At 42.5% G+C, this 20,273-nt stretch overlaps 7 protein-coding genes across 7 annotated transcripts; 5 read left to right on the top strand and 2 right to left on the bottom strand.

The window, feature by feature from the left end:
* Positions 1–738: 738 nt before the first annotated feature.
* BCR41DRAFT_300253 (heat shock 70 kDa protein 2) lies at positions 739–2,544 on the top strand (the record flags this gene model as incomplete). The annotated part of the gene is made up of 1 exon (XM_022020554.1): positions 739–2,544. A coding segment is annotated over one exon (1,806 nt), but the record flags the coding sequence as incomplete, so codon positions are not given.
* Positions 2,545–3,261: 717 nt separating this feature from the next.
* BCR41DRAFT_331935 (CRAL-TRIO domain-containing protein) lies at positions 3,262–5,063 on the top strand. Its single transcript, XM_022021827.1, has 3 exons — positions 3,262–3,640; positions 3,777–3,996; positions 4,238–5,063. Exons 1-3 carry the CDS (start codon positions 3,388–3,390, stop codon positions 4,953–4,955), a joined length of 1,191 nt encoding a protein of 396 aa, XP_021884997.1. The 5' UTR covers positions 3,262–3,387; the 3' UTR covers positions 4,956–5,063.
* A 72-nt stretch (positions 5,064–5,135) lies between these two features.
* On the bottom strand, positions 5,136–6,114 carry BCR41DRAFT_331934 (hypothetical protein). The gene is made up of 4 exons (XM_022021826.1): positions 5,845–6,114; positions 5,620–5,700; positions 5,422–5,498; positions 5,136–5,290 (listed from the first exon to the last, which is right to left on the bottom strand). Exons 1-4 carry the CDS (start codon positions 5,993–5,995, stop codon positions 5,234–5,236), a joined length of 366 nt encoding a protein of 121 aa, XP_021884996.1. The 5' UTR covers positions 5,996–6,114; the 3' UTR covers positions 5,136–5,233.
* Positions 6,115–6,227: 113 nt separating this feature from the next.
* Positions 6,228–8,651, bottom strand: BCR41DRAFT_346580 (concanavalin A-like lectin/glucanase domain-containing protein). The gene is made up of 3 exons (XM_022022923.1): positions 7,901–8,651; positions 7,274–7,576; positions 6,228–7,131 (listed from the first exon to the last, which is right to left on the bottom strand). The coding sequence occupies exons 1-3, from the start codon at positions 8,634–8,636 to the stop codon at positions 6,254–6,256; spliced, it is 1,917 nt and encodes a 638-aa protein (XP_021884995.1). The 5' UTR covers positions 8,637–8,651; the 3' UTR covers positions 6,228–6,253.
* A 1,314-nt stretch (positions 8,652–9,965) lies between these two features.
* BCR41DRAFT_376646 (50S ribosomal protein L30e-like protein) lies at positions 9,966–10,537 on the top strand (the record flags this gene model as incomplete). Its single annotated transcript, XM_022027059.1, has 2 exons — positions 9,966–10,138; positions 10,273–10,537. 2 exons carry the CDS (start codon positions 9,966–9,968, stop codon positions 10,535–10,537), a joined length of 438 nt encoding a protein of 145 aa, XP_021884994.1.
* Positions 10,538–11,319: 782 nt separating this feature from the next.
* BCR41DRAFT_289591 (hypothetical protein) lies at positions 11,320–11,616 on the top strand (the record flags this gene model as incomplete). The annotated part of the gene is made up of 1 exon (XM_022020335.1): positions 11,320–11,616. A coding segment is annotated over one exon (297 nt), but the record flags the coding sequence as incomplete, so codon positions are not given.
* A 5,903-nt stretch (positions 11,617–17,519) lies between these two features.
* On the top strand, positions 17,520–19,935 carry BCR41DRAFT_411649 (hypothetical protein; the record flags this gene model as incomplete). Its single annotated transcript, XM_022029454.1, has 1 exon — positions 17,520–19,935. The coding sequence occupies exon 1, from the start codon at positions 17,638–17,640 to the stop codon at positions 19,933–19,935; it is 2,298 nt and encodes a 765-aa protein (XP_021884992.1). The 5' UTR covers positions 17,520–17,637.
* Positions 19,936–20,273: the final 338 nt, after the last annotated feature.

The raw sequence follows: 20,273 nt of genomic DNA, 5'->3' as shown, positions 1-20,273 counted from the left end.
TTGTTCCACCCTTTCTCTCTTCAACAAATCTTTTCGACATGTCTGAAGTCACTGACCTTGCCATCGGAATCGATCTCGGGTATGTCGATATCCCACCACGGATAGCGGATGAAGTGTGAAGTGAGAAGAGAAGAAGGAGAACTAGACCATTTCCCTCGTTGAAAAAAAAAGAAGAAAGGGGATAGCGACTAAAATCAAGATAACTCTTGTGGATATTCAGGAAATGATATTCTACTCAACAACAAAGAGAGAAAAAAAAAAAAAAAAAAAAAAAAAGAAAGAGGAAAGAGGAAAGAAAATCGATTCAGGCACGAATACATTTCAATAGGAATTCTGATCCAAAGTTCAATCATGGAATTTTGATTCCATTCCCATTATGCAACTTTTATAAATTTGCTGTTGAGCAATTTGAAAATCTGGGATTTGGTTTGAATCGACATCTTGGTTCGAATTCAGTGCTCACTTTTTGTCGGGATGCTTTTTTTTTTTTTTTTTTTTTTTTTTTTTTCCTTCCTCCTTCCTCCTTCCTCTCAACCAACCCTGGACCATTTCAATATTATTACTGCAATATGTGAACAACCAAACATCGACCCCTGATCGCCACGCACTGCTGGAAAGAAAATCGTATCTAACAATCTGGAACAAAAAAGCAGCAATCATTATGAATTGCTATACTTCCAAAAATTTTTAAAATATTGACCCATTTTCCACGCTTTGTTCCTCTGTCATATTTATAGTACCACCTACTCCTGCGTTGCCGTCTGGGAGGGCGAGCGTGTTGAGATTATCGCTAACGAGCAGGGTAACCGTACTACTCCTTCGTACGTTGCCTTCTCCGAGCAGGAGCGTCTCATCGGTGATGCCGCCAAGAACCAGGCTGCCATGAACCCCACCAACACCGTTTTCGATGCCAAGCGTCTCATCGGTCGCCGCTTCGATGATCCCGAGGTTAAGGCTGATATGAAGCACTGGCCCTTCACCGTCATCGATAAGGACACTGCTCCTTTCATCCAGGTCGATTACCAGGGCGAGAAGAAGGAGTTCTCTCCCCAGGAGATCTCTGCTATGGTCTTGGTCAAGATGAAGGAGATCGCTGAGGCCAAGCTCGGCAAGACCGTCACCAAGGCTGTCATCACCGTCCCCGCCTACTTCAACGATGCTCAGCGTCACGCCACCAAGGATGCTGGTGCCATCGCCGGTCTTGATGTCCTCCGTATCATCAACGAGCCCACTGCTGCTGCCATTGCTTACGGTTTGGACTCGAAGGAGACCAAGGAGAAGAACGTCCTCATTTTCGATCTCGGTGGTGGAACGTTCGATGTTTCCCTCTTGTCCATCACTGGAGGTGTCTTCGCCGTCAAGGCCACTGCTGGTGACACCCACTTGGGAGGTGAGGATTTCGATAACACTCTCTTGGAGCACTTCAAGGAGGAGTTCAAGCGCAAGCACAAGAAGGACATCTCTGGTGATGCCCGTGCCACCCGCCGTCTCCGCACTGCTTGCGAGCGTGCTAAGCGCACCTTGTCCTCATTGGCCCAGACCACGATCGAGGTTGACTCTCTCTTCGAGGGTGTTGACTTCCAGGCCAACATCACCCGTGCCCGTTTCGAGGAGCTCAACTCTACTCACTTCAACAACACCATCGAGCCCGTCAAGAAGGTTCTCAAGGATGCCAAGTACACCAAGAAGGAGGTCGATGAGATCGTCCTTGTCGGTGGTTCCACCCGTATCCCCAAGATCCAGTCTCTTCTCCAGGAGTTCTTTGATGGAAAGGAGTTGAACAAGTCGATCAACCCTGATGAGGCCGTTGCCTATGGTGCTGCCGTCCAGGCCGCTGTCTTGACCAACCAGGCCGGTAATGCCAAGACCCAGGATCTTTTGCTCTTGGATGTTGTCCCTCTCTCACTCGGAGTTGAGATGCAGGGTGGTGTCATGGCTGTTGTCGTTCCCCGTAACACTGCTATCCCCACCATCAAGAAGAAGACCTTCACCACCACTGAGGATGGTCAGACTACTGTCCAGTTCCCAGTCTATGAGGGTGAGCGTCCCATGACCCGTGATAACAACTTGCTTGGCAAGTTCGAGCTCTCTGGCATTGCCCCTATGCCCCGTGGTACCCCCGAGCTCGAGTGTACCTTTGAGTTGGATGCCAACGGTATTCTTAAAGTCACTGCTATGGACAAGGCCACTGGTCGCAAGGCCAACATTACCATCACCAACGGAGCTGGTCGTCTCTCTGCTGCAGATATCGAGCGTATGGTCTCTGAGGCCGAGAAGTTCAAGGATGAGGACCGCAAGAACGAGGAGATTGTTCAGTCCAAGCAGGACCTCGAGTCGTATGTGTACCAGATCCAGGGCACTCTCAATGAACCCAATGTTTCCATGAAGCTCAAGCGTGCAGACAAGAGGGCCGTTGAGGAGGCTCTTGAGGAGGCCATGGCTGCCCTTCAGATTGAAGAGCTCGCTGAGAAGGATACCTTCGTTCTCGCCCAGCGCAAGCTCAAGCGTTCCGTCACCAAGGCCTTTGCTTCTCTCTCTCGTTAAGAATTTTTCAGCTTATCACTAATAAAAATCTGAACTGTTGTTGTTTTTTAATATATACAATTTATTGTTATTGCGAATGTTTATTTTCTTTTCCTTTGTGTGTATAAATATAATGATGTACATACACATTTGACTAGGCATGAAAAGAGACCATCTATTGTTGCTCTTTCATTTTTCACTTTTTTTGTAATGTCAATGTCAAATCCTGTCTTTTGTCAGATCTATCCAAAGATGGGGAAAGGGGGATCATCGTTACACCAATTGGGAATGCGGCTTTCTCCTCAAACCGGTACTTTTTTTTTTTTTGTAATGTTTCTCAGTTCAGAAAGTCTGTTCTATTGTTTATTGAGTCTGTGTCCTAGCAAAAAAAGAAAAAAGAAAAAAAAAAGGACCTGATACAACGGTCAGAATTGTTTCCTTTGTTCAAGAATAATTTGTTTATTAAAACCTCATTTGCCCTGACCAACCTTCGCACGACAACACACGACACAGGACACACGAGACACGACACACAATAGGCACGAATGTGGATGGCTCTTGTTTTATTTTCTTTTTACTTACTTAGACGAGAGAGCCAATTTCATTCTTTTGTGGAGAATGCGAGGATGCAGGAGAAGGGAGAAGCAGCAGATTCTCTCTCTCCACAAAAGCACTCACCTGACAATCATTTCCTTAGCTCCAACAGTCATTCAGGGGGAGAAAAATGGTTTTTATCATCTCTTTTTGTTTTAAATTCTCATCTCATTCCTCATTTCTTATTTCTCATTTCTTCACCTCTCTTTCTCTCTCTTTCTCTCTGTCTTTCTTTAAAAGAAAAAGAAAAAAAAGAAAGACCCTTACATCATGGCAAAAGGTGATATCGCCACTCCTCCAGGCACAGGCTATATTGGATGTCTGACCCCTGACCAGAAAGTCCTTCTCAAGCAGATGTGGGCCCAGATCTTGCAGCTCACTGAAGCTGGCATTATCGAGCCTTCTAAAGACCTTCCTTCCTCAGATCCTGCTGCAGTGGGACGTATCAGTCTAAAAGATCTTGGACTTGACAAGGAACACCTCCGCCCTGCACTCTGGAACAATATCCTTGGTGATCACCCTGGTAAATGAAATGGACCATTTATGGATATGCTTGTAGATTTCGATGGATCATTTCATACATCCTCTGTTAATCAAGGACAAAGGAACCCAATTTCTGAATCTGTACCTTTTTTTTATTTATCTTTATATTTGTCCAGATTCTCTTCTCCTTCGTTTCCTTCGTGCACGCAAGTGGAATGTGACCAATGGCTTAAACATGATTCTCAAGGCATTCAAGTGGCGTATTGAGGATGATATCGAAGAAGTCAAGGCAAAGAACGAGGACGAGCTCAGTGCCAAGTACCGCGGTTTCAAACTACAGTTGGAAATGGGCAAATCGTATTTCCATGGCACTGACAAGATGGGACGACCTGTTGTGTAAGTCTTTTTACTTTTTTTTTTTTTTTTTTTTTTTTTAGCGAATATTTGGGAGGGCTGCTTATCTGTGTGTGACGGAATTTTTTTTATCTTGGGGAAGCAGGAGATCATATTAATATTAAGCTCATCAATTCTATCATGCAAAGACTGTGTGAAATAACGAACAGATCTCAAGTGAGGCATTTCTTTAACGATTTTTTTTTTTTCCCCTCCCTTTCTTTATATACATTCAAAATGATAGCTATATTAATGTTCGCTTACACAAGCCTGCAGATCAGGATCAAAAGGCACTGGAAAAGTTCACCATCTACGTCATGGAGACTGGTCGTTTGATGATCCAGCCCCCTGTCGAGACTGCCTGCTTGGTCTTTGATATGACTGGCTTTGGACTTTCCAACATGGACTATAACTTTGTAAAGTTCCTGGTCCAGTGCTTTGAAGCCTACTATCCCGAATCCCTTGGTATCCTTATAGTTCACAAGGCACCATTAGTCTTTTGGGGTGTCTGGAAGGTGATCGAGCCCTGGCTTGATCCCGTGGTCGCTTCCAAGATCCGGTTCACCCGTAGCGACAAGGAATTGCTCGAGATCATTGACCCTAACCATTTGCCAGCCAAGTATGATGGTGGTAAGGACAATTTCACATACAAGTATGTGTCTCCTGTCCCTGGTGAGAACGAGTGCATGAACGATGCAGAGATGAAGGACAAGCTGACGGAGGAATGGAAGAGCATCCTCTGGAAGTTTGAGGCCGTTACTCAGGAGTGGATCCAGAGCGGCAAGACTGAGGGCGGAAGATCCGAGGCTGAGATTGAGCAGGATCGTACACAGCTGGCTAGTGAATTGAGAGTTGCGTATTTCAAGTTGGACCCCTATATCCGTGCCAGAACTCTGTACCACCGTTCCGAAACCCCTGTTCTCCAGCGCGACGGAACTTCCACCTGGACTTATAGTAATTAAGACAAGGACTTTATTTCTTTCATTCTAGAGTGCTGGTTGTGATCTGGTAGTGTAAATAAATAGACATGAGCAAAAGAAAAAGAAAGAAGCTTCCCCAACTTGTTAAGGAAAAAAAAAAAAAAAAAAATGTTTTTAGAGTGAGTGCATACAGTTTGTGTTTTTATTTTAACTCTAAATTTGCTCGACAGTAAAGGATGCGAACGAAGAATTTGAATTCTAGAATCATTCATCAATTTTTTTTATTTTTATTTTTTTTTATTGTTGATACAATTACACCTTCAGAACCTGCGCTTTCCAGTGATAACCTCGTACCACATCTTCCAATCGCCCATGAACTAAAATGTTAGGGAATCATTTTTTTAGAAATTCGTTAATAAAGAGAAAAAAAAAAAAAAAAAAGTAAAACATCATCTTTTTTTTTTTTTTTCTTTAAGTAATCACTTGTGAATAACGCATGATAACTTACAGAATAGATGGGATGCTTAAATGTCGCAGGCTTATTCTTCTCAAAGATGAAATGTCCGACCCATGCGAGTCCATATCCTAATTAGAAAGAAACCAAAAGAGTTTTAAAAAAAGGGCTTTCTTCCTATCTCCTCCAAAGATGAATGAACAAATTGTATACATGCGTGCTTTTTTTTTTTTTTTTTTTTTTTTTTTTTACCTTGAAGAAGTGTGACCCACCAAAACCGGAGTTGCCTCGTCATAACCAAATAGCCAAGAATGGCGACTACATTCGTCGTTGCTTTTTACCAAAAACCAGGACAAAGAAGAGCATTCGATTATTATTCAGTCAAGAAAGAGGTTTTTGGTTTTCGTTTTTTTTAAAAAAAAAAAAAAAAAAAAAAAAAAAAAAAAAGCGATGGTATAAAAGTGTATCTTTAATTACCAAAAAGATGCAGACGTCGGTTAATGGGATTGCAATGCTCTGAGAGATAGTACGGATAGAACTCCTCAAATGACGAGTATCCTCCGACCTTGTAGGCCCTCTTGCTGTAGTTGTGGTTGGCGATTTCTTTGCTGCTCTTTTGAACACCCATGGTTGGTTTAAAACAAAAAATAAAAGAATGAGACTGAATAGGAATGGTAATGGTAATAGTAATAGTAATGGTAATGAAAGAAGAAGAAAGAATGGAGAAAAAAATGGAGCCGAAGAAAGGAGCCGAAAAGAAATAAAATAAAATAGTTCATGTTGGTAAAACTTAATTAAAAAATTTTAACCGAAACATGCTTAAAGAAAAGGACATCAACACATCTGTCAAAACTAGTATGATACAATATCGCCCACAGCGCTTTCTTTATTCAAAACTGTTCATTGATTCAACATGATGCACTTCTTCACGTTGAGCGTTAGCCAACAAAAATGTCGCAGATTCATCGCTTTGTGTACTTGTAATACTACTAGCATCATCATCCTCAGCATCTCCAGGACTATGGCTGTATCCATGGCCATCCGTCCCTTGTTCTGTAGCCGTAACATCGTTGTACCGTGGGTGTCCATACCGATCCAAACTCGAATAGTTGGGTGGGGGCGGCAACATGGTGCCAATCGAGATCCGGACCGGCGATGCTGATGTCCGATCACCATTCTGTATCTCAGCTCCAGAGTTTGAGCCAACACCTTCGCCAGTTCCAACTCCATTTGTCGTTGCCACTCGTGACGATAGATCCTCGAATCGTGATGCTCCTGCGCTGTGTACCCGTGTTCTGGAAGAGCCTGACTGAAGTATCGGTCTACCTCTAGAAACAAGTGAGCTGCCGCCTATGGAACCCAAATGATGATTCGGATCAGATCCCGCTGCCTCCAACAGGATCGAGCCCATCTCACTACCATATGCAGGAGGAGGGGCCAGTGATCCACTTGCAGGTGCTAGACCCCATTTCTTGACATTGGCCTCTACAAATACAAATCCTGACTGCCCAAAGTTTACATGTAATACACATGGCCCTGTTGCCCCCACAGTCGGAAACAGATTCATCCTTCCAAAACCCGTGTAAGCATCTTCGATACGTTTGCCATTGCGTGTGAAAAAGATAGTACCGTGCCGTGGTCGGTATCCACATCCAATAACATCTCCCTCAAAGTAAATGGGACCATATGTGTGACCACTCCAGAGAGAGTTGCAGTATTTCTGTCCATTGTGAGAAAAGTATCCTGCTGAATGACGATTCCATCCTAAGGGAAAGAAAAGGAAGAAAAAAAAATTGAACAATAAAACTGGTATTAATAATAGCAAATTTAGAGGCTTTTTTTTTTTTTTTTTTTTTTTTTTCTTTCATAGTATTTTGGTACAGCGAAGCATAGTGATGATCAATACCTGGTAACCTAGTTGTTGGATAGGGCTTGGTGGTGACACCGACAGAAACAATGGTGTTGGGACTCTTTTCAAACATCTTGACTTCCCAATAGTATACCTCCTGCTGCTTTGGTAAAGGCAAATTAGTTTGAACACACGCGATCTGGTCAAAGAATGAGAGCTCCGTCCTGTCGTGGACATAGAGCTGATGATCATAAGACGCCTCAAACTCCCATGCGGAAACGCCCTTTTCCTGAATTGAGAGGTATTGAGATAGCGAGATGTCTGTAGGTATACTGTTGGGTGGATGGACTAATTGGAAGGCTGAAAGATTAAATGAAGATATCATCATTGTGAATAATAGAGCAAACAAACAGAAAAAGCACTTCAATCCGTGATACAATTGCATTAACGCCCTGTCATCCCTGTCGTATCAGCTGACAGGTTGTCCTAGGCCGCAAGGAACCACATGGTCCAGACTAACGTTTCACAGCATAGCTGCCCTTGATTCCAAACGTGGTATATGAGTAGGTGATTGTTGTGCAGTCCTGTCTTTGCAACCGCATTGTTCCCTTGCATCTTGATCTCACATGTGTCTTTCGGAAGAAAGAAAAATAAATAAATAATCATTTTTGTATAATTACTCACCATGTGCAGCATCATATGCTTGTCGTTCACTATCTGACAGGGCAGCCAGCCTTTCTTCAGTCGCCTCCGGATCCTCTTCCCAATTTGGAATGGGGTGCGCTCCATAACCTCGACCTCCTCTACCTCCGCGCCCAGCACTTCCTCCACCATGACGACTGCTCTGAGATGATGACTGCGACGATGATGAAGATCCTGTGAGCCATCCAGCCTTTTGGCCACAGGATCGAATAACAGTGGCGATTGTAATGATGATAGCTATCGCGAGAAGCAAGATCACGAACCACGTAATGTCTTCGTCATCCGACACTGGAGGTGAAGGAAAAGACGGTTGCTGTGGATCGCTAATTGGATATTGTTCAAGTGAGCTTTGGAAGACTGTAGGATAGGTTGATAAGGAAGGGGGTATAATCGACGATGATGGTGTTGAGGAAGGAGAGGCAATTATAGTAGGTAGTTGTATGAAAGGTTGCTGATGTTGATAGAGAGGAAAAGATTGTTGCCCCTGTTGTTGTGATTCTTCATACGGCTGTTGTTTATGCTGGGACAAAGATTCCTGATTTTGCTGTTTGATGTCTAAAGTTTGTTCTTGTTCTAGTTCGGGAGAAAAAGCTTTTGGCCAAGGGTCGTTGTTGTTGCTGCTCTGTAGTAAATTCGTATCCGGTTTCCGTACCTGTTGCGGAAGTAGAACTTCGGGAGCAGCTGGGAAGGATGAAGGTAATGGAAGAGGCGGAGGCATGGCCGTAGAAAAAAAAAAAAAAAAAAAAAAAAAAAGAAAAAGAAAAAGAAAATGGGAAGATAGGGGATATATATATAAGGTGTTTCTATCTGTCTTTACTCTTGAAGAATAAAGAAAAGGGGGACGGAATGGAGTGAAAAACAGCAGTGGACTAAACAAGGATAGACATCCACACACCACAGAGCACCCAAAGTGTGTACATACACACAAACACACGGACACAAAGACAAGGATGGTAGTTTGTCTGGCTGACTGACTGACAAATGGACTCTCGTGCCGCTTGTTGTTGTTTTTGTTGTTGAATTGGGTTTTGCCTGTTCACTTTTTCATGATCCGTGTGCACAACTAATGTCTGATCTCGTGTTTATGAAGACAAAAAAAAAAAGGAGTATGAACAATAAAAAAACTAAGAAAGCTCGGATAGCAAAAAAAAAAAAAAAAAAAAAAAAAGTAGGGGGAAATGAGTTGGGAAAGAAGAGTGTAAAGTAACAGAAAAACAAGAGAGAAACGACTAATGAGACGAGTCGTCACTTTTTTCTTTTCTAGGCATGCACAGCACATGCGAAGGTCGAAACGCCTATGGGTTTTTTTTTTAAAGTGTAGGCTCAGACACACAGCACAGTCTCATCAGTATGAGAACATTGTTGCGCTGCGATTTAGCGCCTTCACCCTTTCCTCGGACTTAACCTTACCACCCGTCAATCACACTCAGTCAGTCGACCGCCAGATTGGAGATGAGCTATCAAACGTTCCTGAACCCCAAGAGCCCGAATCTTATTATAGTCGTGTTCGGTCATGTGATTATTTATGACGATTAGTATGCAAAGCTCATGTAAATGTTAATTTCTTTTGCAAGAATAAAGGTTGAACAAAAATTTGAAATATGTGAATCTTTCACTTTTGTGACATGTAAGTTCCTCAACCTATTGCATTTCAGCATTTGATCGTTGGAATAAGGATCAACTTTATGGGCTCGGGATCAGCATCAGCATCGGGATCAAAAGTAGAAATCAGGATGGTGGTTTTTCTTTTATGACTATATACTGTTGCCATAATCATGATGACAGGAAGGATATATTCTTTAGTCATTGGAATGCCATTTCCTCATTGGGATCCCTTACGAAGCGATTCAATACTGAAAAAATCATGAATCGACATTCACTATTGTCGGCACTCCATTTCAAACATATGTTGTCTGGTCATCACCATCGTCATCATCATTACGATCATCGAGCTCTTTTTAATGTGACATTATATTCATCCACATTACATACTCCATCGACCATTCTATCATTAGCGAGGACGTCTACTCCCAAGTTTTATACAACAATGTCTGAAGAAAGAGATGCCGCTAACCAGGTCGCTGAGGTTGAGGTCGCTGCCGATGCCTCTGCTCGTGGCCAAATGTCCGTTGAGGAGGCCCTTCAGGATGTTCTGAAGCGCGCCCTTGTCCACGACGGCCTTGCCCGTGGTCTCCGTGAGTGTGCTAAGGCCCTTGACAGGTAATTGGGCTAACATTCAAATCATCGCAATATGAATCTATCGCTGATACTGGGTTTGACATAGAATGGAATCCATTGTCCTTTACTTCGAGGGACTAATTTTTTTTTTTTTTTTTTTTTTTGCCTCAACATAGACGTCAAGCTCACATGGCTGTCCTTGTTGAGACCTGCACTGAGAAGGAGTACATCAAATTGGTCGAGGCCCTTTGTGCCGAGCATAACATCAACTTGATCAAGGTCTCAGATGCCAAGAAGCTCGGTGAATGGGCTGGTCTATGCAAGATTGACCGTGAGGGCAATGCCCGCAAAGTTGTCGGTTGCTCCTGTGTCGTCGTCAAGGATTTCGGTGAGGAGTCTGAGGCCATGAACGTTCTCTTGGATTACTTCAAGACTCGTTAAGAGTGGCTCAGTTCTTTATTGAGTTCCTTACTGTTGGCGATAATTGGTCAAGCAAGAAAGAGTGAACGGACAAAGATTATTAGAAAAGGAATAGAAAAAAATATATATTTTTGCTCCTCGTCCTTGTTCTTTCTCAAAACTCTCTTGTCAAAAATAAAGCCTAACCGAAGCAACAATTGATTTGTTTTGTGAGTCTGGAGGTTGTATGCAACCAACAAGAGCGATGCAGGCCTGTCATGTTTCCATGAACTTAAAATACTCCTTCTTTAAGGGTCTCACCTAAGCATCGTTCAACTCATTAAACATCAGTCTGAACTGTCGCTTGCTGCCATCCCGTCTCCGAAGAGGCAAGCCATAAATCATTCTACATTCTTATCCTCCCTCACAAAGGAAATTACTTTCAGTACTCACATCACCACCATACCATGCAAGAATAAGAACAAGGAACAAAGACAATGAGTTCAGAGCGCAAAAAGGTCTTTGCTCTGCTAGAATTACGCCAGCGCCTCGAGAAGGAGTACGTGTCGAGTCCTTTAGAAGCCACCAAAGAAGAACTGGGTTCTATTGATACCAAACTCTCCCAATATTTTCGATGCGATAGCATTGATGACATGTTGAAGCAGTACCCCACTGCCGAAGACATGAAAGTCGCGGCTGAGAAGCAGCGCTATTTTGCTTCCCGCAAGACAAACCATCAGCGTGTGGGCGGCGAAATCTATGAGGATCTGCGTCGAAATGGGACCGATGAGGATTATCTGGAATTTGTTCGAGTTTCTAAATCAGCATTTTTCAGTATCTCCTCCTCCATAATGTGTCAACATGAAGTGTTCATGAATCGCTCCAACAACTCTCAAGAGTCTGTAGAGAAACAATTAGCGATTACTCTTTGGAGACTTGGACATTATGGTAACGAAGCTGGCATTGGAGAGGCATCCAAAATTTTCGGCCTATCGGAAGGCTCCATCATGAAGTGTACCAAACGCTGCATACAAGTCTTGAAGGAAATCTCGTCTGATTTAATCACTTGGCCTAGTCAGGATGAGAAACGGACCATCAAATTGAGGGCCAAAAGTTTAGTTGCCTCAGCTGTCACGGCTACTAAGACTACCACGACTATTCCTACGATAACCTTTCCCTATAGCGCACCCATACAGTTGCCTACTGTACTATCACAAAAAGGACCAAGCTCGAAATCAGCTTCAAAGACAGGCGGTTATGAGGAGACGCAAAATAGTCCATGCGAGATTTTAGATACTGTTGGAATTTTGTCAGTTTTTTATGTTCTTTTGGCTTCAAGGCCATTGCTCAAGAACACAGAAGATTATCTCATCCCACTTCATCCATCTACAATAGCCGCAGCACAAACACTGTCAGAACAAGGGCAAAAAAGTAGTAAAGAAAAGCGGCGCAATCTTAAGTCTAATATCAGATTAACAAAGGATTCTAACAAAAACAACGGTGCTATCCAAAATAACGGGACTAGAAATAGCAACGACAGTAGTTCCAACAAAGACAATGGCGACGGTATTGATAACAGCGAAGGCAGCATTAACTACCAGAGAATTAAGAAGCTAAAAATCTCTAGAAAAAAAAGAGGAAAGAAAGCAGAAGACGAGGACGTTTATGAAAACAGGCAAGAGATACGGCCAGAGATGACAATTTATCCAGAAGAAAATATTCTTTCACCTGTCTTTCCTGCTCCAGTTAACAATCAATCCGCAGATCAACCAGCAGCACCTGTTGCGCCATTAGCTGAAGGAATGGCAACGCACCAGCCTGGCTTTATTAGAATAAAGTATCTCAAACGAGATTACGGATACAAGGTCCTCTTTGTGAGTGACACGACAACACGCATCCGATTCGTGGATGCGCCTCGTCCTGCTGGCTGGACAAATCAGCAGACCTTGATGTCAAGTCCACTATTGTTAGAGTCAACTAAATTTTTTGAGGATAATGAGTATCTGGTGGCTGGCCCAGAATTTGAGTCAAGTGCGAATGTGGTTTCAATGCACGCGGATGGAGATGCCCTTGGTGGAGCACATTTGCAGCTCTCTGTTACTATGGCCGATAGCGCTGCACAAACACAAACATCACACTATACTCAAAATCACGGTTGTAGTATGGATATGAATTCACACAGGACATTCGAAGAGAGCTTAAGGACTATCCAGAAGCGCGCATTAGACTGTCAGCGAACATTAAAGGCTCGATTTCCTAGTCTCGTGGAATTGCGACTTCAGGTCAAAGACGATATAACGAGTTTGGAGAATGTACGAGAATGGATCGAAGCATGTATGACAATACATAACCTAGTTTTGGGTGATGAGTCATCATATAATATGGCATGGGAGGAGCAGCTTAGGGAGAAGGAGCTGTGGATATTGAAGCAGCAGGAAGAACAAGTGCGGTTGATGTGGAAGCTGGAGCACAAGCAGAAATCATAAAAAAAAAAAAAAAAAAAAAAAAAAAAAAACAGTAGCCTAGTCTAGCCTGCTGTTAGAGGAGAGTGGTAATTGCGTATGAATGGTGTCGAGTGGCCGCGGGACATAGAAGCTCCAGGCACCGACGATCATATAATGCCGAAGGCCTACAGGACCAAAAAAGCGAGGAAGAGGGAGAGTCCGAATCGAAAGCCTTCAAGCGAGAACGAAACAATATCATTCCCTCTACTTATCTGTCACTAAGGCTGATGATCAATAATGCCTCCTTGGAAAAGAGACATGCCGATCATCAGCCAGCATTATAGACTGCACAAAGCGCAAATTGATACAATAAAACATGCATTCAAGACCTTAGATATTGACTATCCTGACTAACCATCCTTAGCCATTACAAGATATGTGGATGCGAACTTGGTTTATTTTTTATTTTTTTGCGGTAATGGCTACTGGGGGCTACTGTTTGGTCTCATGTCGGTCATGACCGTGAATCAGCCAAGAGAGGTGGATCATCATGATTTGGACTTCCTCGTCAAGAACGCGGATGCACTGCAATTTCCAAGAGCGATCGTGATTACGTGGCAGCTCAAGCATCCACTTTTTTACCCAGGTTATCCATTCATAGACCTCTGGTAGTTGTTGGAGGTATGTGCGTGCATCGATTAGATGTTCCAGGTTTTCGGTAAGCTGTATATCCTTAAACAAGATTGGGTCCTTTCGCTTGAACCTGGTAAGCACATCTAGAATATGAAGGAAGTCCTTGGTAAGAGGTGGCAGGATTGGTCCCATTTCTTACTTTTGTTGTTATTGATAGTATAGTTGGTGTTTTCTGTTCTACTTTGGTATTGAAGGATGTTGCGGAATGTAGAAAAAGATGGAAAAGAAACAAAGGTTGGGTCATGTTGTGTTGCGCTGATCATAATTTTATCAGCAGCGTTGCCACCTTTTTGACCAATTTCGGACAGCTACTGATCCACCATTCTCTTTTACATAAATCTGTAAGCCTTGATGCACTTTTGAATAAGACTTTTCCTTCATAGCAATAGCAAAGAAGTGCATTAAATGCAAGTCTGACGACTATGAAAGTTATATGCTGTTTGAAATACCCTACTGAGATGTCGAAACTTTTGTCGTAAATGTATACCATACCAGTACCTTCAGCTGCTTAGAATCGTCTTCGTTCACAGGTGATCCTAATTATGGTTCTGGTCCTTTTTTAATAGGCTGCTACTTCTCGTAGTTTTATTCAAAAGACTACAACGTAAAAACCTTGCATCCCTAATAGCTCGTGTTACGGGGAAGACACTTCAAAGAGTATAGATCCGATACTATGTTACCAGAATCTGAGGAATATCAGTTGAGATGAGACCAGTACCACTAGGCTTCATGAATATTACCAAATCTTTTTGTGCATTCCACCGTACATGAGTCTTGAATGCATTTGATAGTGTGTTTAGAAAACACATATTTGAAAATAACAACTGTGTAGAGCTCGGGTTTTAAAATGTACTATCGCCCTTATTTGGAGCGGCAAATAATAAAAAAAAAAAAAAAAAAAAAAAAAAAAAAGATTGATCAAAGTGCCTGAACTGACTGCTTTAATATTCTGTCTACAAAGATGAGAGATATTAGTTTTGCTTTAGCATCTGAATATAGCGAGTAAACTGGGGCTTTGGCAATTATTTGGCCAGCGAGGCTTCAAGATAGTTTGAAGCATGTCGAACACAAGGCTACGAAAGAAAAGAGAAGCTAATTTGGAATCCTCTTTATTTTGAGCCTTGGTGTACAGAGCCAAGCTGGGGAACGATAAGCACTTCTGACAGTAATTTATCCACTTCTGTAGCCACGGCCACTAGCTGCACTATTTTTTCTGGAAAAGGAGCGACAAGAAGGACTGGTATCAAATCCAGTAGAGAATGGACGTGCCTTCGAGTTTGTGGCGGGACCGAGACTTGATTGGATAGGACAATATAGAGGAGGCTCGCAAGGCTATTATGGAGCTTCGTCTCCGCTACCTCTACATAAGTTGCCTCCACCCCACGAATAGAACTCAACATGGCTTGGATCTGCCGCGTATTAGTCGTAAAGTTCTCAACCATTTTTTTTTTCTTTTATTTTCGTGCTTGTTCACTTGAGAAGGATTTGTCTTGATACAATGTCTTTGGGCACAGTAAATGAAAGCGCAATGGCCGCAGAAGGTAGAATCAAGCGTAGTGGATCGAGCGAATATGATGGATGTAGTGGATGTAGTAGAGTTAGTATAAGGATTAGGGCAAGTTTTATAGCATACTATTGCGCTGTTTTTCCTTTAGGAATCATGATAGAAACCAATAAGTCCTTGGTTACTATTGTTACAGTTATTATTCAGCCAGTCAATCGGTCTCTCATTACATGAACAAGGCGCAAAGAAGCAATATTGGTAGTTATCTGCAGCCTTTTTTTTTTTTTTTTTTTTTTTTTTTTGGCTGGATTTCTATGCCTTTTTCTTGCGTATATCTGACAAAAAGCGATGGAGGAGACAGAAAGATGTGTCCTCAGATTTGAAACCCCCGTTGGCCTTGTTATGGTAAAAGGAATGGGTAGTTCCTTGAAAAGTAAACCCAACATGGTCACCCTGCGCACAAAGTGATAATGGGTTCCCTAGTGTTCACAGATCTGCCGCCAGTTAACAAAGGCAAACCATTGTATGGGTTCTCTTATCACAGACCCTTATATGTTCCAGTTACCGGACACAATCTAGGCTTTGTGACAACCTGTAGATCCTTCTCTTTGTATAGGCCACTCGTTTTTGAGCCTCTAATAAGCATGGAAGGCAGCCTCATACCTTATCAATCTAAATGCTCCACGTCCTAGATTAGGTCTATGGCTTTGAAGAAAGGCAGGATCTACTTGTTCAACCTCTGTATTGCTTTTAAGCATTATGGTGAGGATCCTTGGCGGGAGGCGCCAAGGCAGCACATATGTTTTATTACTAAACAGTTATTATCACCGTTGTCACTGCTTGATTTCCTTACTTGGTCAAGATGATGTGCGTTATCAAATCAATCATTAAACTAAGCTTTGTTCTTATGTGGTTGAAAACACGTGAGAAAATATGCTTCATTGCTTTATTGCTGCGTATCTGCTTACGCTTACAGCAGATAAAAGAGACGAATTTAATGCTTTCCACTTCTTTACTACAGATTTGTTTCAGTCATCCTGAGCTGTCTATTCACGTTTTCGGCAGCACATGCCCAACCTCATGTAAGAAGACAATGGATGTGAGGTGGCAAAACCTCTGCGGAACCCGGTTCTAAAGGCAGGGGCAATGACTCAATTCTGGCCTAGTTTCGAGCACAAATGAGATTAACGTTTGTGAGCTATCCTTACTCTGACGTTTTCTGGTGCGTAGGCAGATTGGATGTAATGAACGTATAAAAAAAAGATCAAAGACCCTACAACTAACACATCCAGTTCGAAGCGCTATGGATGAAGGCTGTAACAAGTTTAGCCGTCTTGTTTTTCTGTAAGCAATGCTTCAAGGATAAACATTCATTTTCTTAGGTTGGAGGAAGAATAGCATGCGGAGTTGCGCCTCTCTTTTTCGAATCCAGGGCTCGATCCCTCTTACCATGGACTTGGCAGGGAGAATATTCATAACACGTTGATTAATAAAAGAAAAAATTCATTTTAGTACCTCATTGTTCGACACAGAGAAGTAAATGATGGATGTGTATAGCATGTTTAGCGTCTTTGGTTGAAAGAGATGACAAAGCGATAGCACACTCCTTCGAATCGAAAGGGACCACAGTACGAAAGGGGCCACAGTATGGAAGGCTGTGACAATTTCTCGCGTTGTCGGACTAGGGGTTTTCTAAAGCCAAGTATTCCTGACAGGATCGATGATCCAATAATCATGTTAAAAAGGTCAACAGCCTTCCGTTTTTTATTATGCTTTTGTACTTCATCATCATTACCATCACTACCATCCTCATCGCTAAATTGAATTCGTTTCAGAGGAGAGGAGCTTCCAATTTTCAAGAGCCACTGGTTGAGTATGAGAATCAAAATGAGCTCCAATTTCCAGCTGTACACTGAGTTGATCGCCAAAATCAATCATACCGAAACCCTCCTCAAAAGAGTGCCTAAAGGAGAAACGCGCGAAGCCATCAAGGTTGCTCTTGCTAGCGCCAAGGGCTCTGTCAAGGGAAAGTCGCGTGTTCACATTTTAATCTCTCAATACCACTTGGATAACCTCAATCGTCTCATCTCTGAAGCAATTAGTAAAGGGCTGCAATCGGCCACAAACTAACGCTGTTCAATGGAAACACAGAGTCCCTTTCTACTTTAATATTCACAAGGAGTAACACCACGTATTGCAGGCGACAATGGCGTAATGCCTCCGAAAATAAAATAAAAAAATATCTCTACCCGCTGTCTTAAAAGCTGTTTTCATCATTAACTGTTTTTTGAAATGTGTCACCATGTTTAACTGTGTGTTTAAGCAAGTACAAAAAATTGAAATGCATGTGCTGGAAAGTTATTTTTTATCATGCATTCTGTATCTTGATTTTGAATCATATCTTTTAACTGGTATCTTTATACAGTGTTACAAAGGCAATGTAGTAACATCATCATCCTTCATCATCACCATCATCTCTCTTGGGCATTATCAACAGAGCAATGCTGAACAGGGACTACAATGAAACAACAATAGAGCTGGAATCAGGAAAAATAACAATGTCAGAGCTACGGAAAGAGATAATGACAGGAGCACGGACAGGGGCACAGACAGGGATGGGGACAGAGACAGGAGTAGAGATCGAAGCAAACACTGTCAATAGCATCCAACCTCTCAAACAATATGCACTATACATTCCGGAAATCGTCTCCATGATCGTCTCTCACCTTGAACCGACTGACATTCTCTTTTGTCGTGGAGTCTGCCAGGATTGGCGTCGGATTTTCTCGCCTTTTCTGAAGCTCCATGCAATCTATTGCAACTACGGTTTACATACTTACAAGACTAGATTTGAGGCACATCTGGAAACCTTAGGGATGTATATTCAGTCATTAAAGCAGGTGTATCCTGACCAACCAGACCTGGAAAGGATCCAGCGGACATGTCCAAATCTGAAGCATTTGGGACTTTTTTTAAGGGCAAAGAGTAAGCTGGATAAACAGGTCATCATCAAGTTTTTTCAAACTATGGCTCAGCTGGAGCGAATTGATCTCTTTTCGCATCGTGATCATCTAGTGAGCGAATTGCTGTCTCTTTTGGTCTCATCTTATCAACTGGCTTCTCAGGCCTCTGTTGTCTCAAGTAATCCCAACAGTATGACATCTCCAACAGCACTCAGGATACTGGATATTGGAAACGCAGCACACTCCTTGACATTTCCAAGCATGGAATGGGGTTCCTTAGAGAATGTGATGAAAACACACTCACACTTGAAGGAGCTTATACTTCGAGAGGCATTCATTTGGGAACGATCAAAAACCGAAAAGATCCGTTCAAATAGCCTGTTGACTAGAGCACTAATAAGAGCACCTTTATCACGCTTATGGGGCCACTCGGATCTTCAAACTCCAGGTACAGGATGCATTGAAGACGAAGATGAGGACGAAGATTATGACTATGACCACGACTATTACGAATATAATCATGGTCATACTCATGACCATGACTATCATGATGATAATAATGATAGTTGTGTTGACCGGCCGACAAAGTCTTCGCGGTTCAATCACCTGGAACGGCTGGTCTTCGATAACATCAAATTATCGGAAAAGTTACTGGTGAGCATTATGCGTCGCTGTCCTGCATTAAAGACATTGAATCTCAAGCTCACGGGTGTGAATCTGCCAAAGAATATTTGGGCGCAATTCCTACCAAACTGTCCTCAGCTGATGGCGATTTCAGTCGATAACGAATATGCAGGAATCGAGGTGGATGTGCCTCATGTTTGGGTCTTGGCACCATCTCTGAAATATTTCCGTCTCTCAAGGTCCCATGGGGCTCATGTTTATTTCCACTCGCCAGTAGAAGTAGCAAAAACAATTCAGGGACTACCTCCAGTCCAGATCAATAGATCCACTATCAGCCCTCTTCACCCTCCAGGATCGACTCTTGTATCACTGGAGCTAGAAATACGACTCCCAATTTCAGATCTTGGCTTACGCTATGTTATGACGAACTGCCATTCGCTAGAGAAGCTAATCCTTGGGATTCAATACTTCACTGACTGGACTCCAGCTACGATTAATGATAACGGAGGCGAAGTTGGGCATGCTGATGACTCTTTCTCAACCCTCTCACAAGCCGAGTTCCCACCTTGGGCATGCGGCCGAACTTTGAAGAGGTTAGAGCTGAATGCAACATACATGCCCTATGATCACCGGTTCGACAGTCAAACACATGCCTTCATGAGGCGTCTCGAAGATTTATTAGTTCTAGAGACATTGGTTCTTCCCGCAAAGCTCCTGAGCGACCTATCTGAGAGTCTAAATCCTGATTATGCTGCCTTCAGAAGCATCCTTGATCAACTGGACCATCGACTCATGTTGCAGGATCAATCCCATGTACAGTCAATCGCCTTCAAGCTACCCTCACCATCATTATCCAACACTCCTTCTAATCCGAGTTCCTTTTCTTCCTGCATGGAATCTCTGTATGGACTACATCCTTCAAAAGGACAGATACAGCAGCTCTGGGATCGAGGCATGTGCAGCCCAAAAAACTTTATCCCACATATACCATCTGTACGCGAGGTATCATTAACTTCACCAGGGAGTTTTCGATTCTCGATGGAGATGCGATATCTGCATATTCTAATGGAGGCTCTCCCAGGACTTGAGGTCATCTGGACCCAAACAGGCCTATATGAGATTGACTGTATTCGACGGTTCAGACAAACCTTCAATCAATTCAAGGAGTTTTATGGATTTACAGGGGTTCAGCTCAATCTGGGAGATATATAAAGTCATAAAGCCAAAAAAAAAAAAAAAAAAAAAAAAAGAAGGCATTTTAGAATTATTGATATTTGCATAGAGTTTATTTCATGAATTAAAAAAGAACTTAATTAGTCCGTCCCATTAAAAAACGAGACATTCCATCTAGTGTTAAAAGAAGAAGTGTATTAGAACAAAGAAATAAAAAGTATTATCAAGCCAATACTTACAATTTTTTTAAAACGAAGGCCTTTCTGGACCTAGTCATGTTTGTAGTAGATTGTGTCCTACTGTTGTTGCCGGCTTGTCTCTCCCCCTCCACCAAATGGAACGGGCTGTACTATATATTTATTATATATAATATTATC

This window comes from Lobosporangium transversale (assembly GCF_002105155.1).
Source record: "Lobosporangium transversale strain NRRL 3116 chromosome Unknown BCR41scaffold_4, whole genome shotgun sequence".
NCBI lineage: Eukaryota > Fungi > Mortierellomycota > Mortierellomycetes > Mortierellales > Mortierellaceae > Lobosporangium > Lobosporangium transversale.
Note: the sequence above shows the minus strand (reverse complement) of the source record. Positions and strands in the feature narration are given on the sequence as shown.

Coding starts and splice junctions, on each gene's coding strand:
- BCR41DRAFT_331935 (XM_022021827.1), top strand. CDS start 3,388: ATGGCAAAAGGTGATATCGCCACTCCTCCAGGCACAGGCTATATTGGA. Junction 3,641..3,776: donor TATCCTTGGTGATCACCCTG/GTAAATGAAATG, acceptor ATATTTGTCCAG/ATTCTCTTCTCCTTCGTTTC. Junction 3,997..4,237: donor AAGATGGGACGACCTGTTGT/GTAAGTCTTTTT, acceptor TCAAAATGATAG/CTATATTAATGTTCGCTTAC.
- BCR41DRAFT_346580 (XM_022022923.1), bottom strand. CDS start 8,636: ATGCCTCCGCCTCTTCCATTACCTTCATCCTTCCCAGCTGCTCCCGAA. Junction 7,577..7,900: donor AGCATATGATGCTGCACATG/GTGAGTAATTAT, acceptor TTAATCTTTCAG/CCTTCCAATTAGTCCATCCA. Junction 7,132..7,273: donor TCCAACAACTAGGTTACCAG/GTATTGATCATC, acceptor TCTTTCCCTTAG/GATGGAATCGTCATTCAGCA.
- BCR41DRAFT_331934 (XM_022021826.1), bottom strand. CDS start 5,995: ATGGGTGTTCAAAAGAGCAGCAAAGAAATCGCCAACCACAACTACAGC. Junction 5,499..5,619: donor GTGGGTCACACTTCTTCAAG/GTAAAAAAAAAA, acceptor CTTTCTAATTAG/GATATGGACTCGCATGGGTC. Junction 5,291..5,421: donor TTAAGCATCCCATCTATTCT/GTAAGTTATCAT, acceptor CTAACATTTTAG/TTCATGGGCGATTGGAAGAT.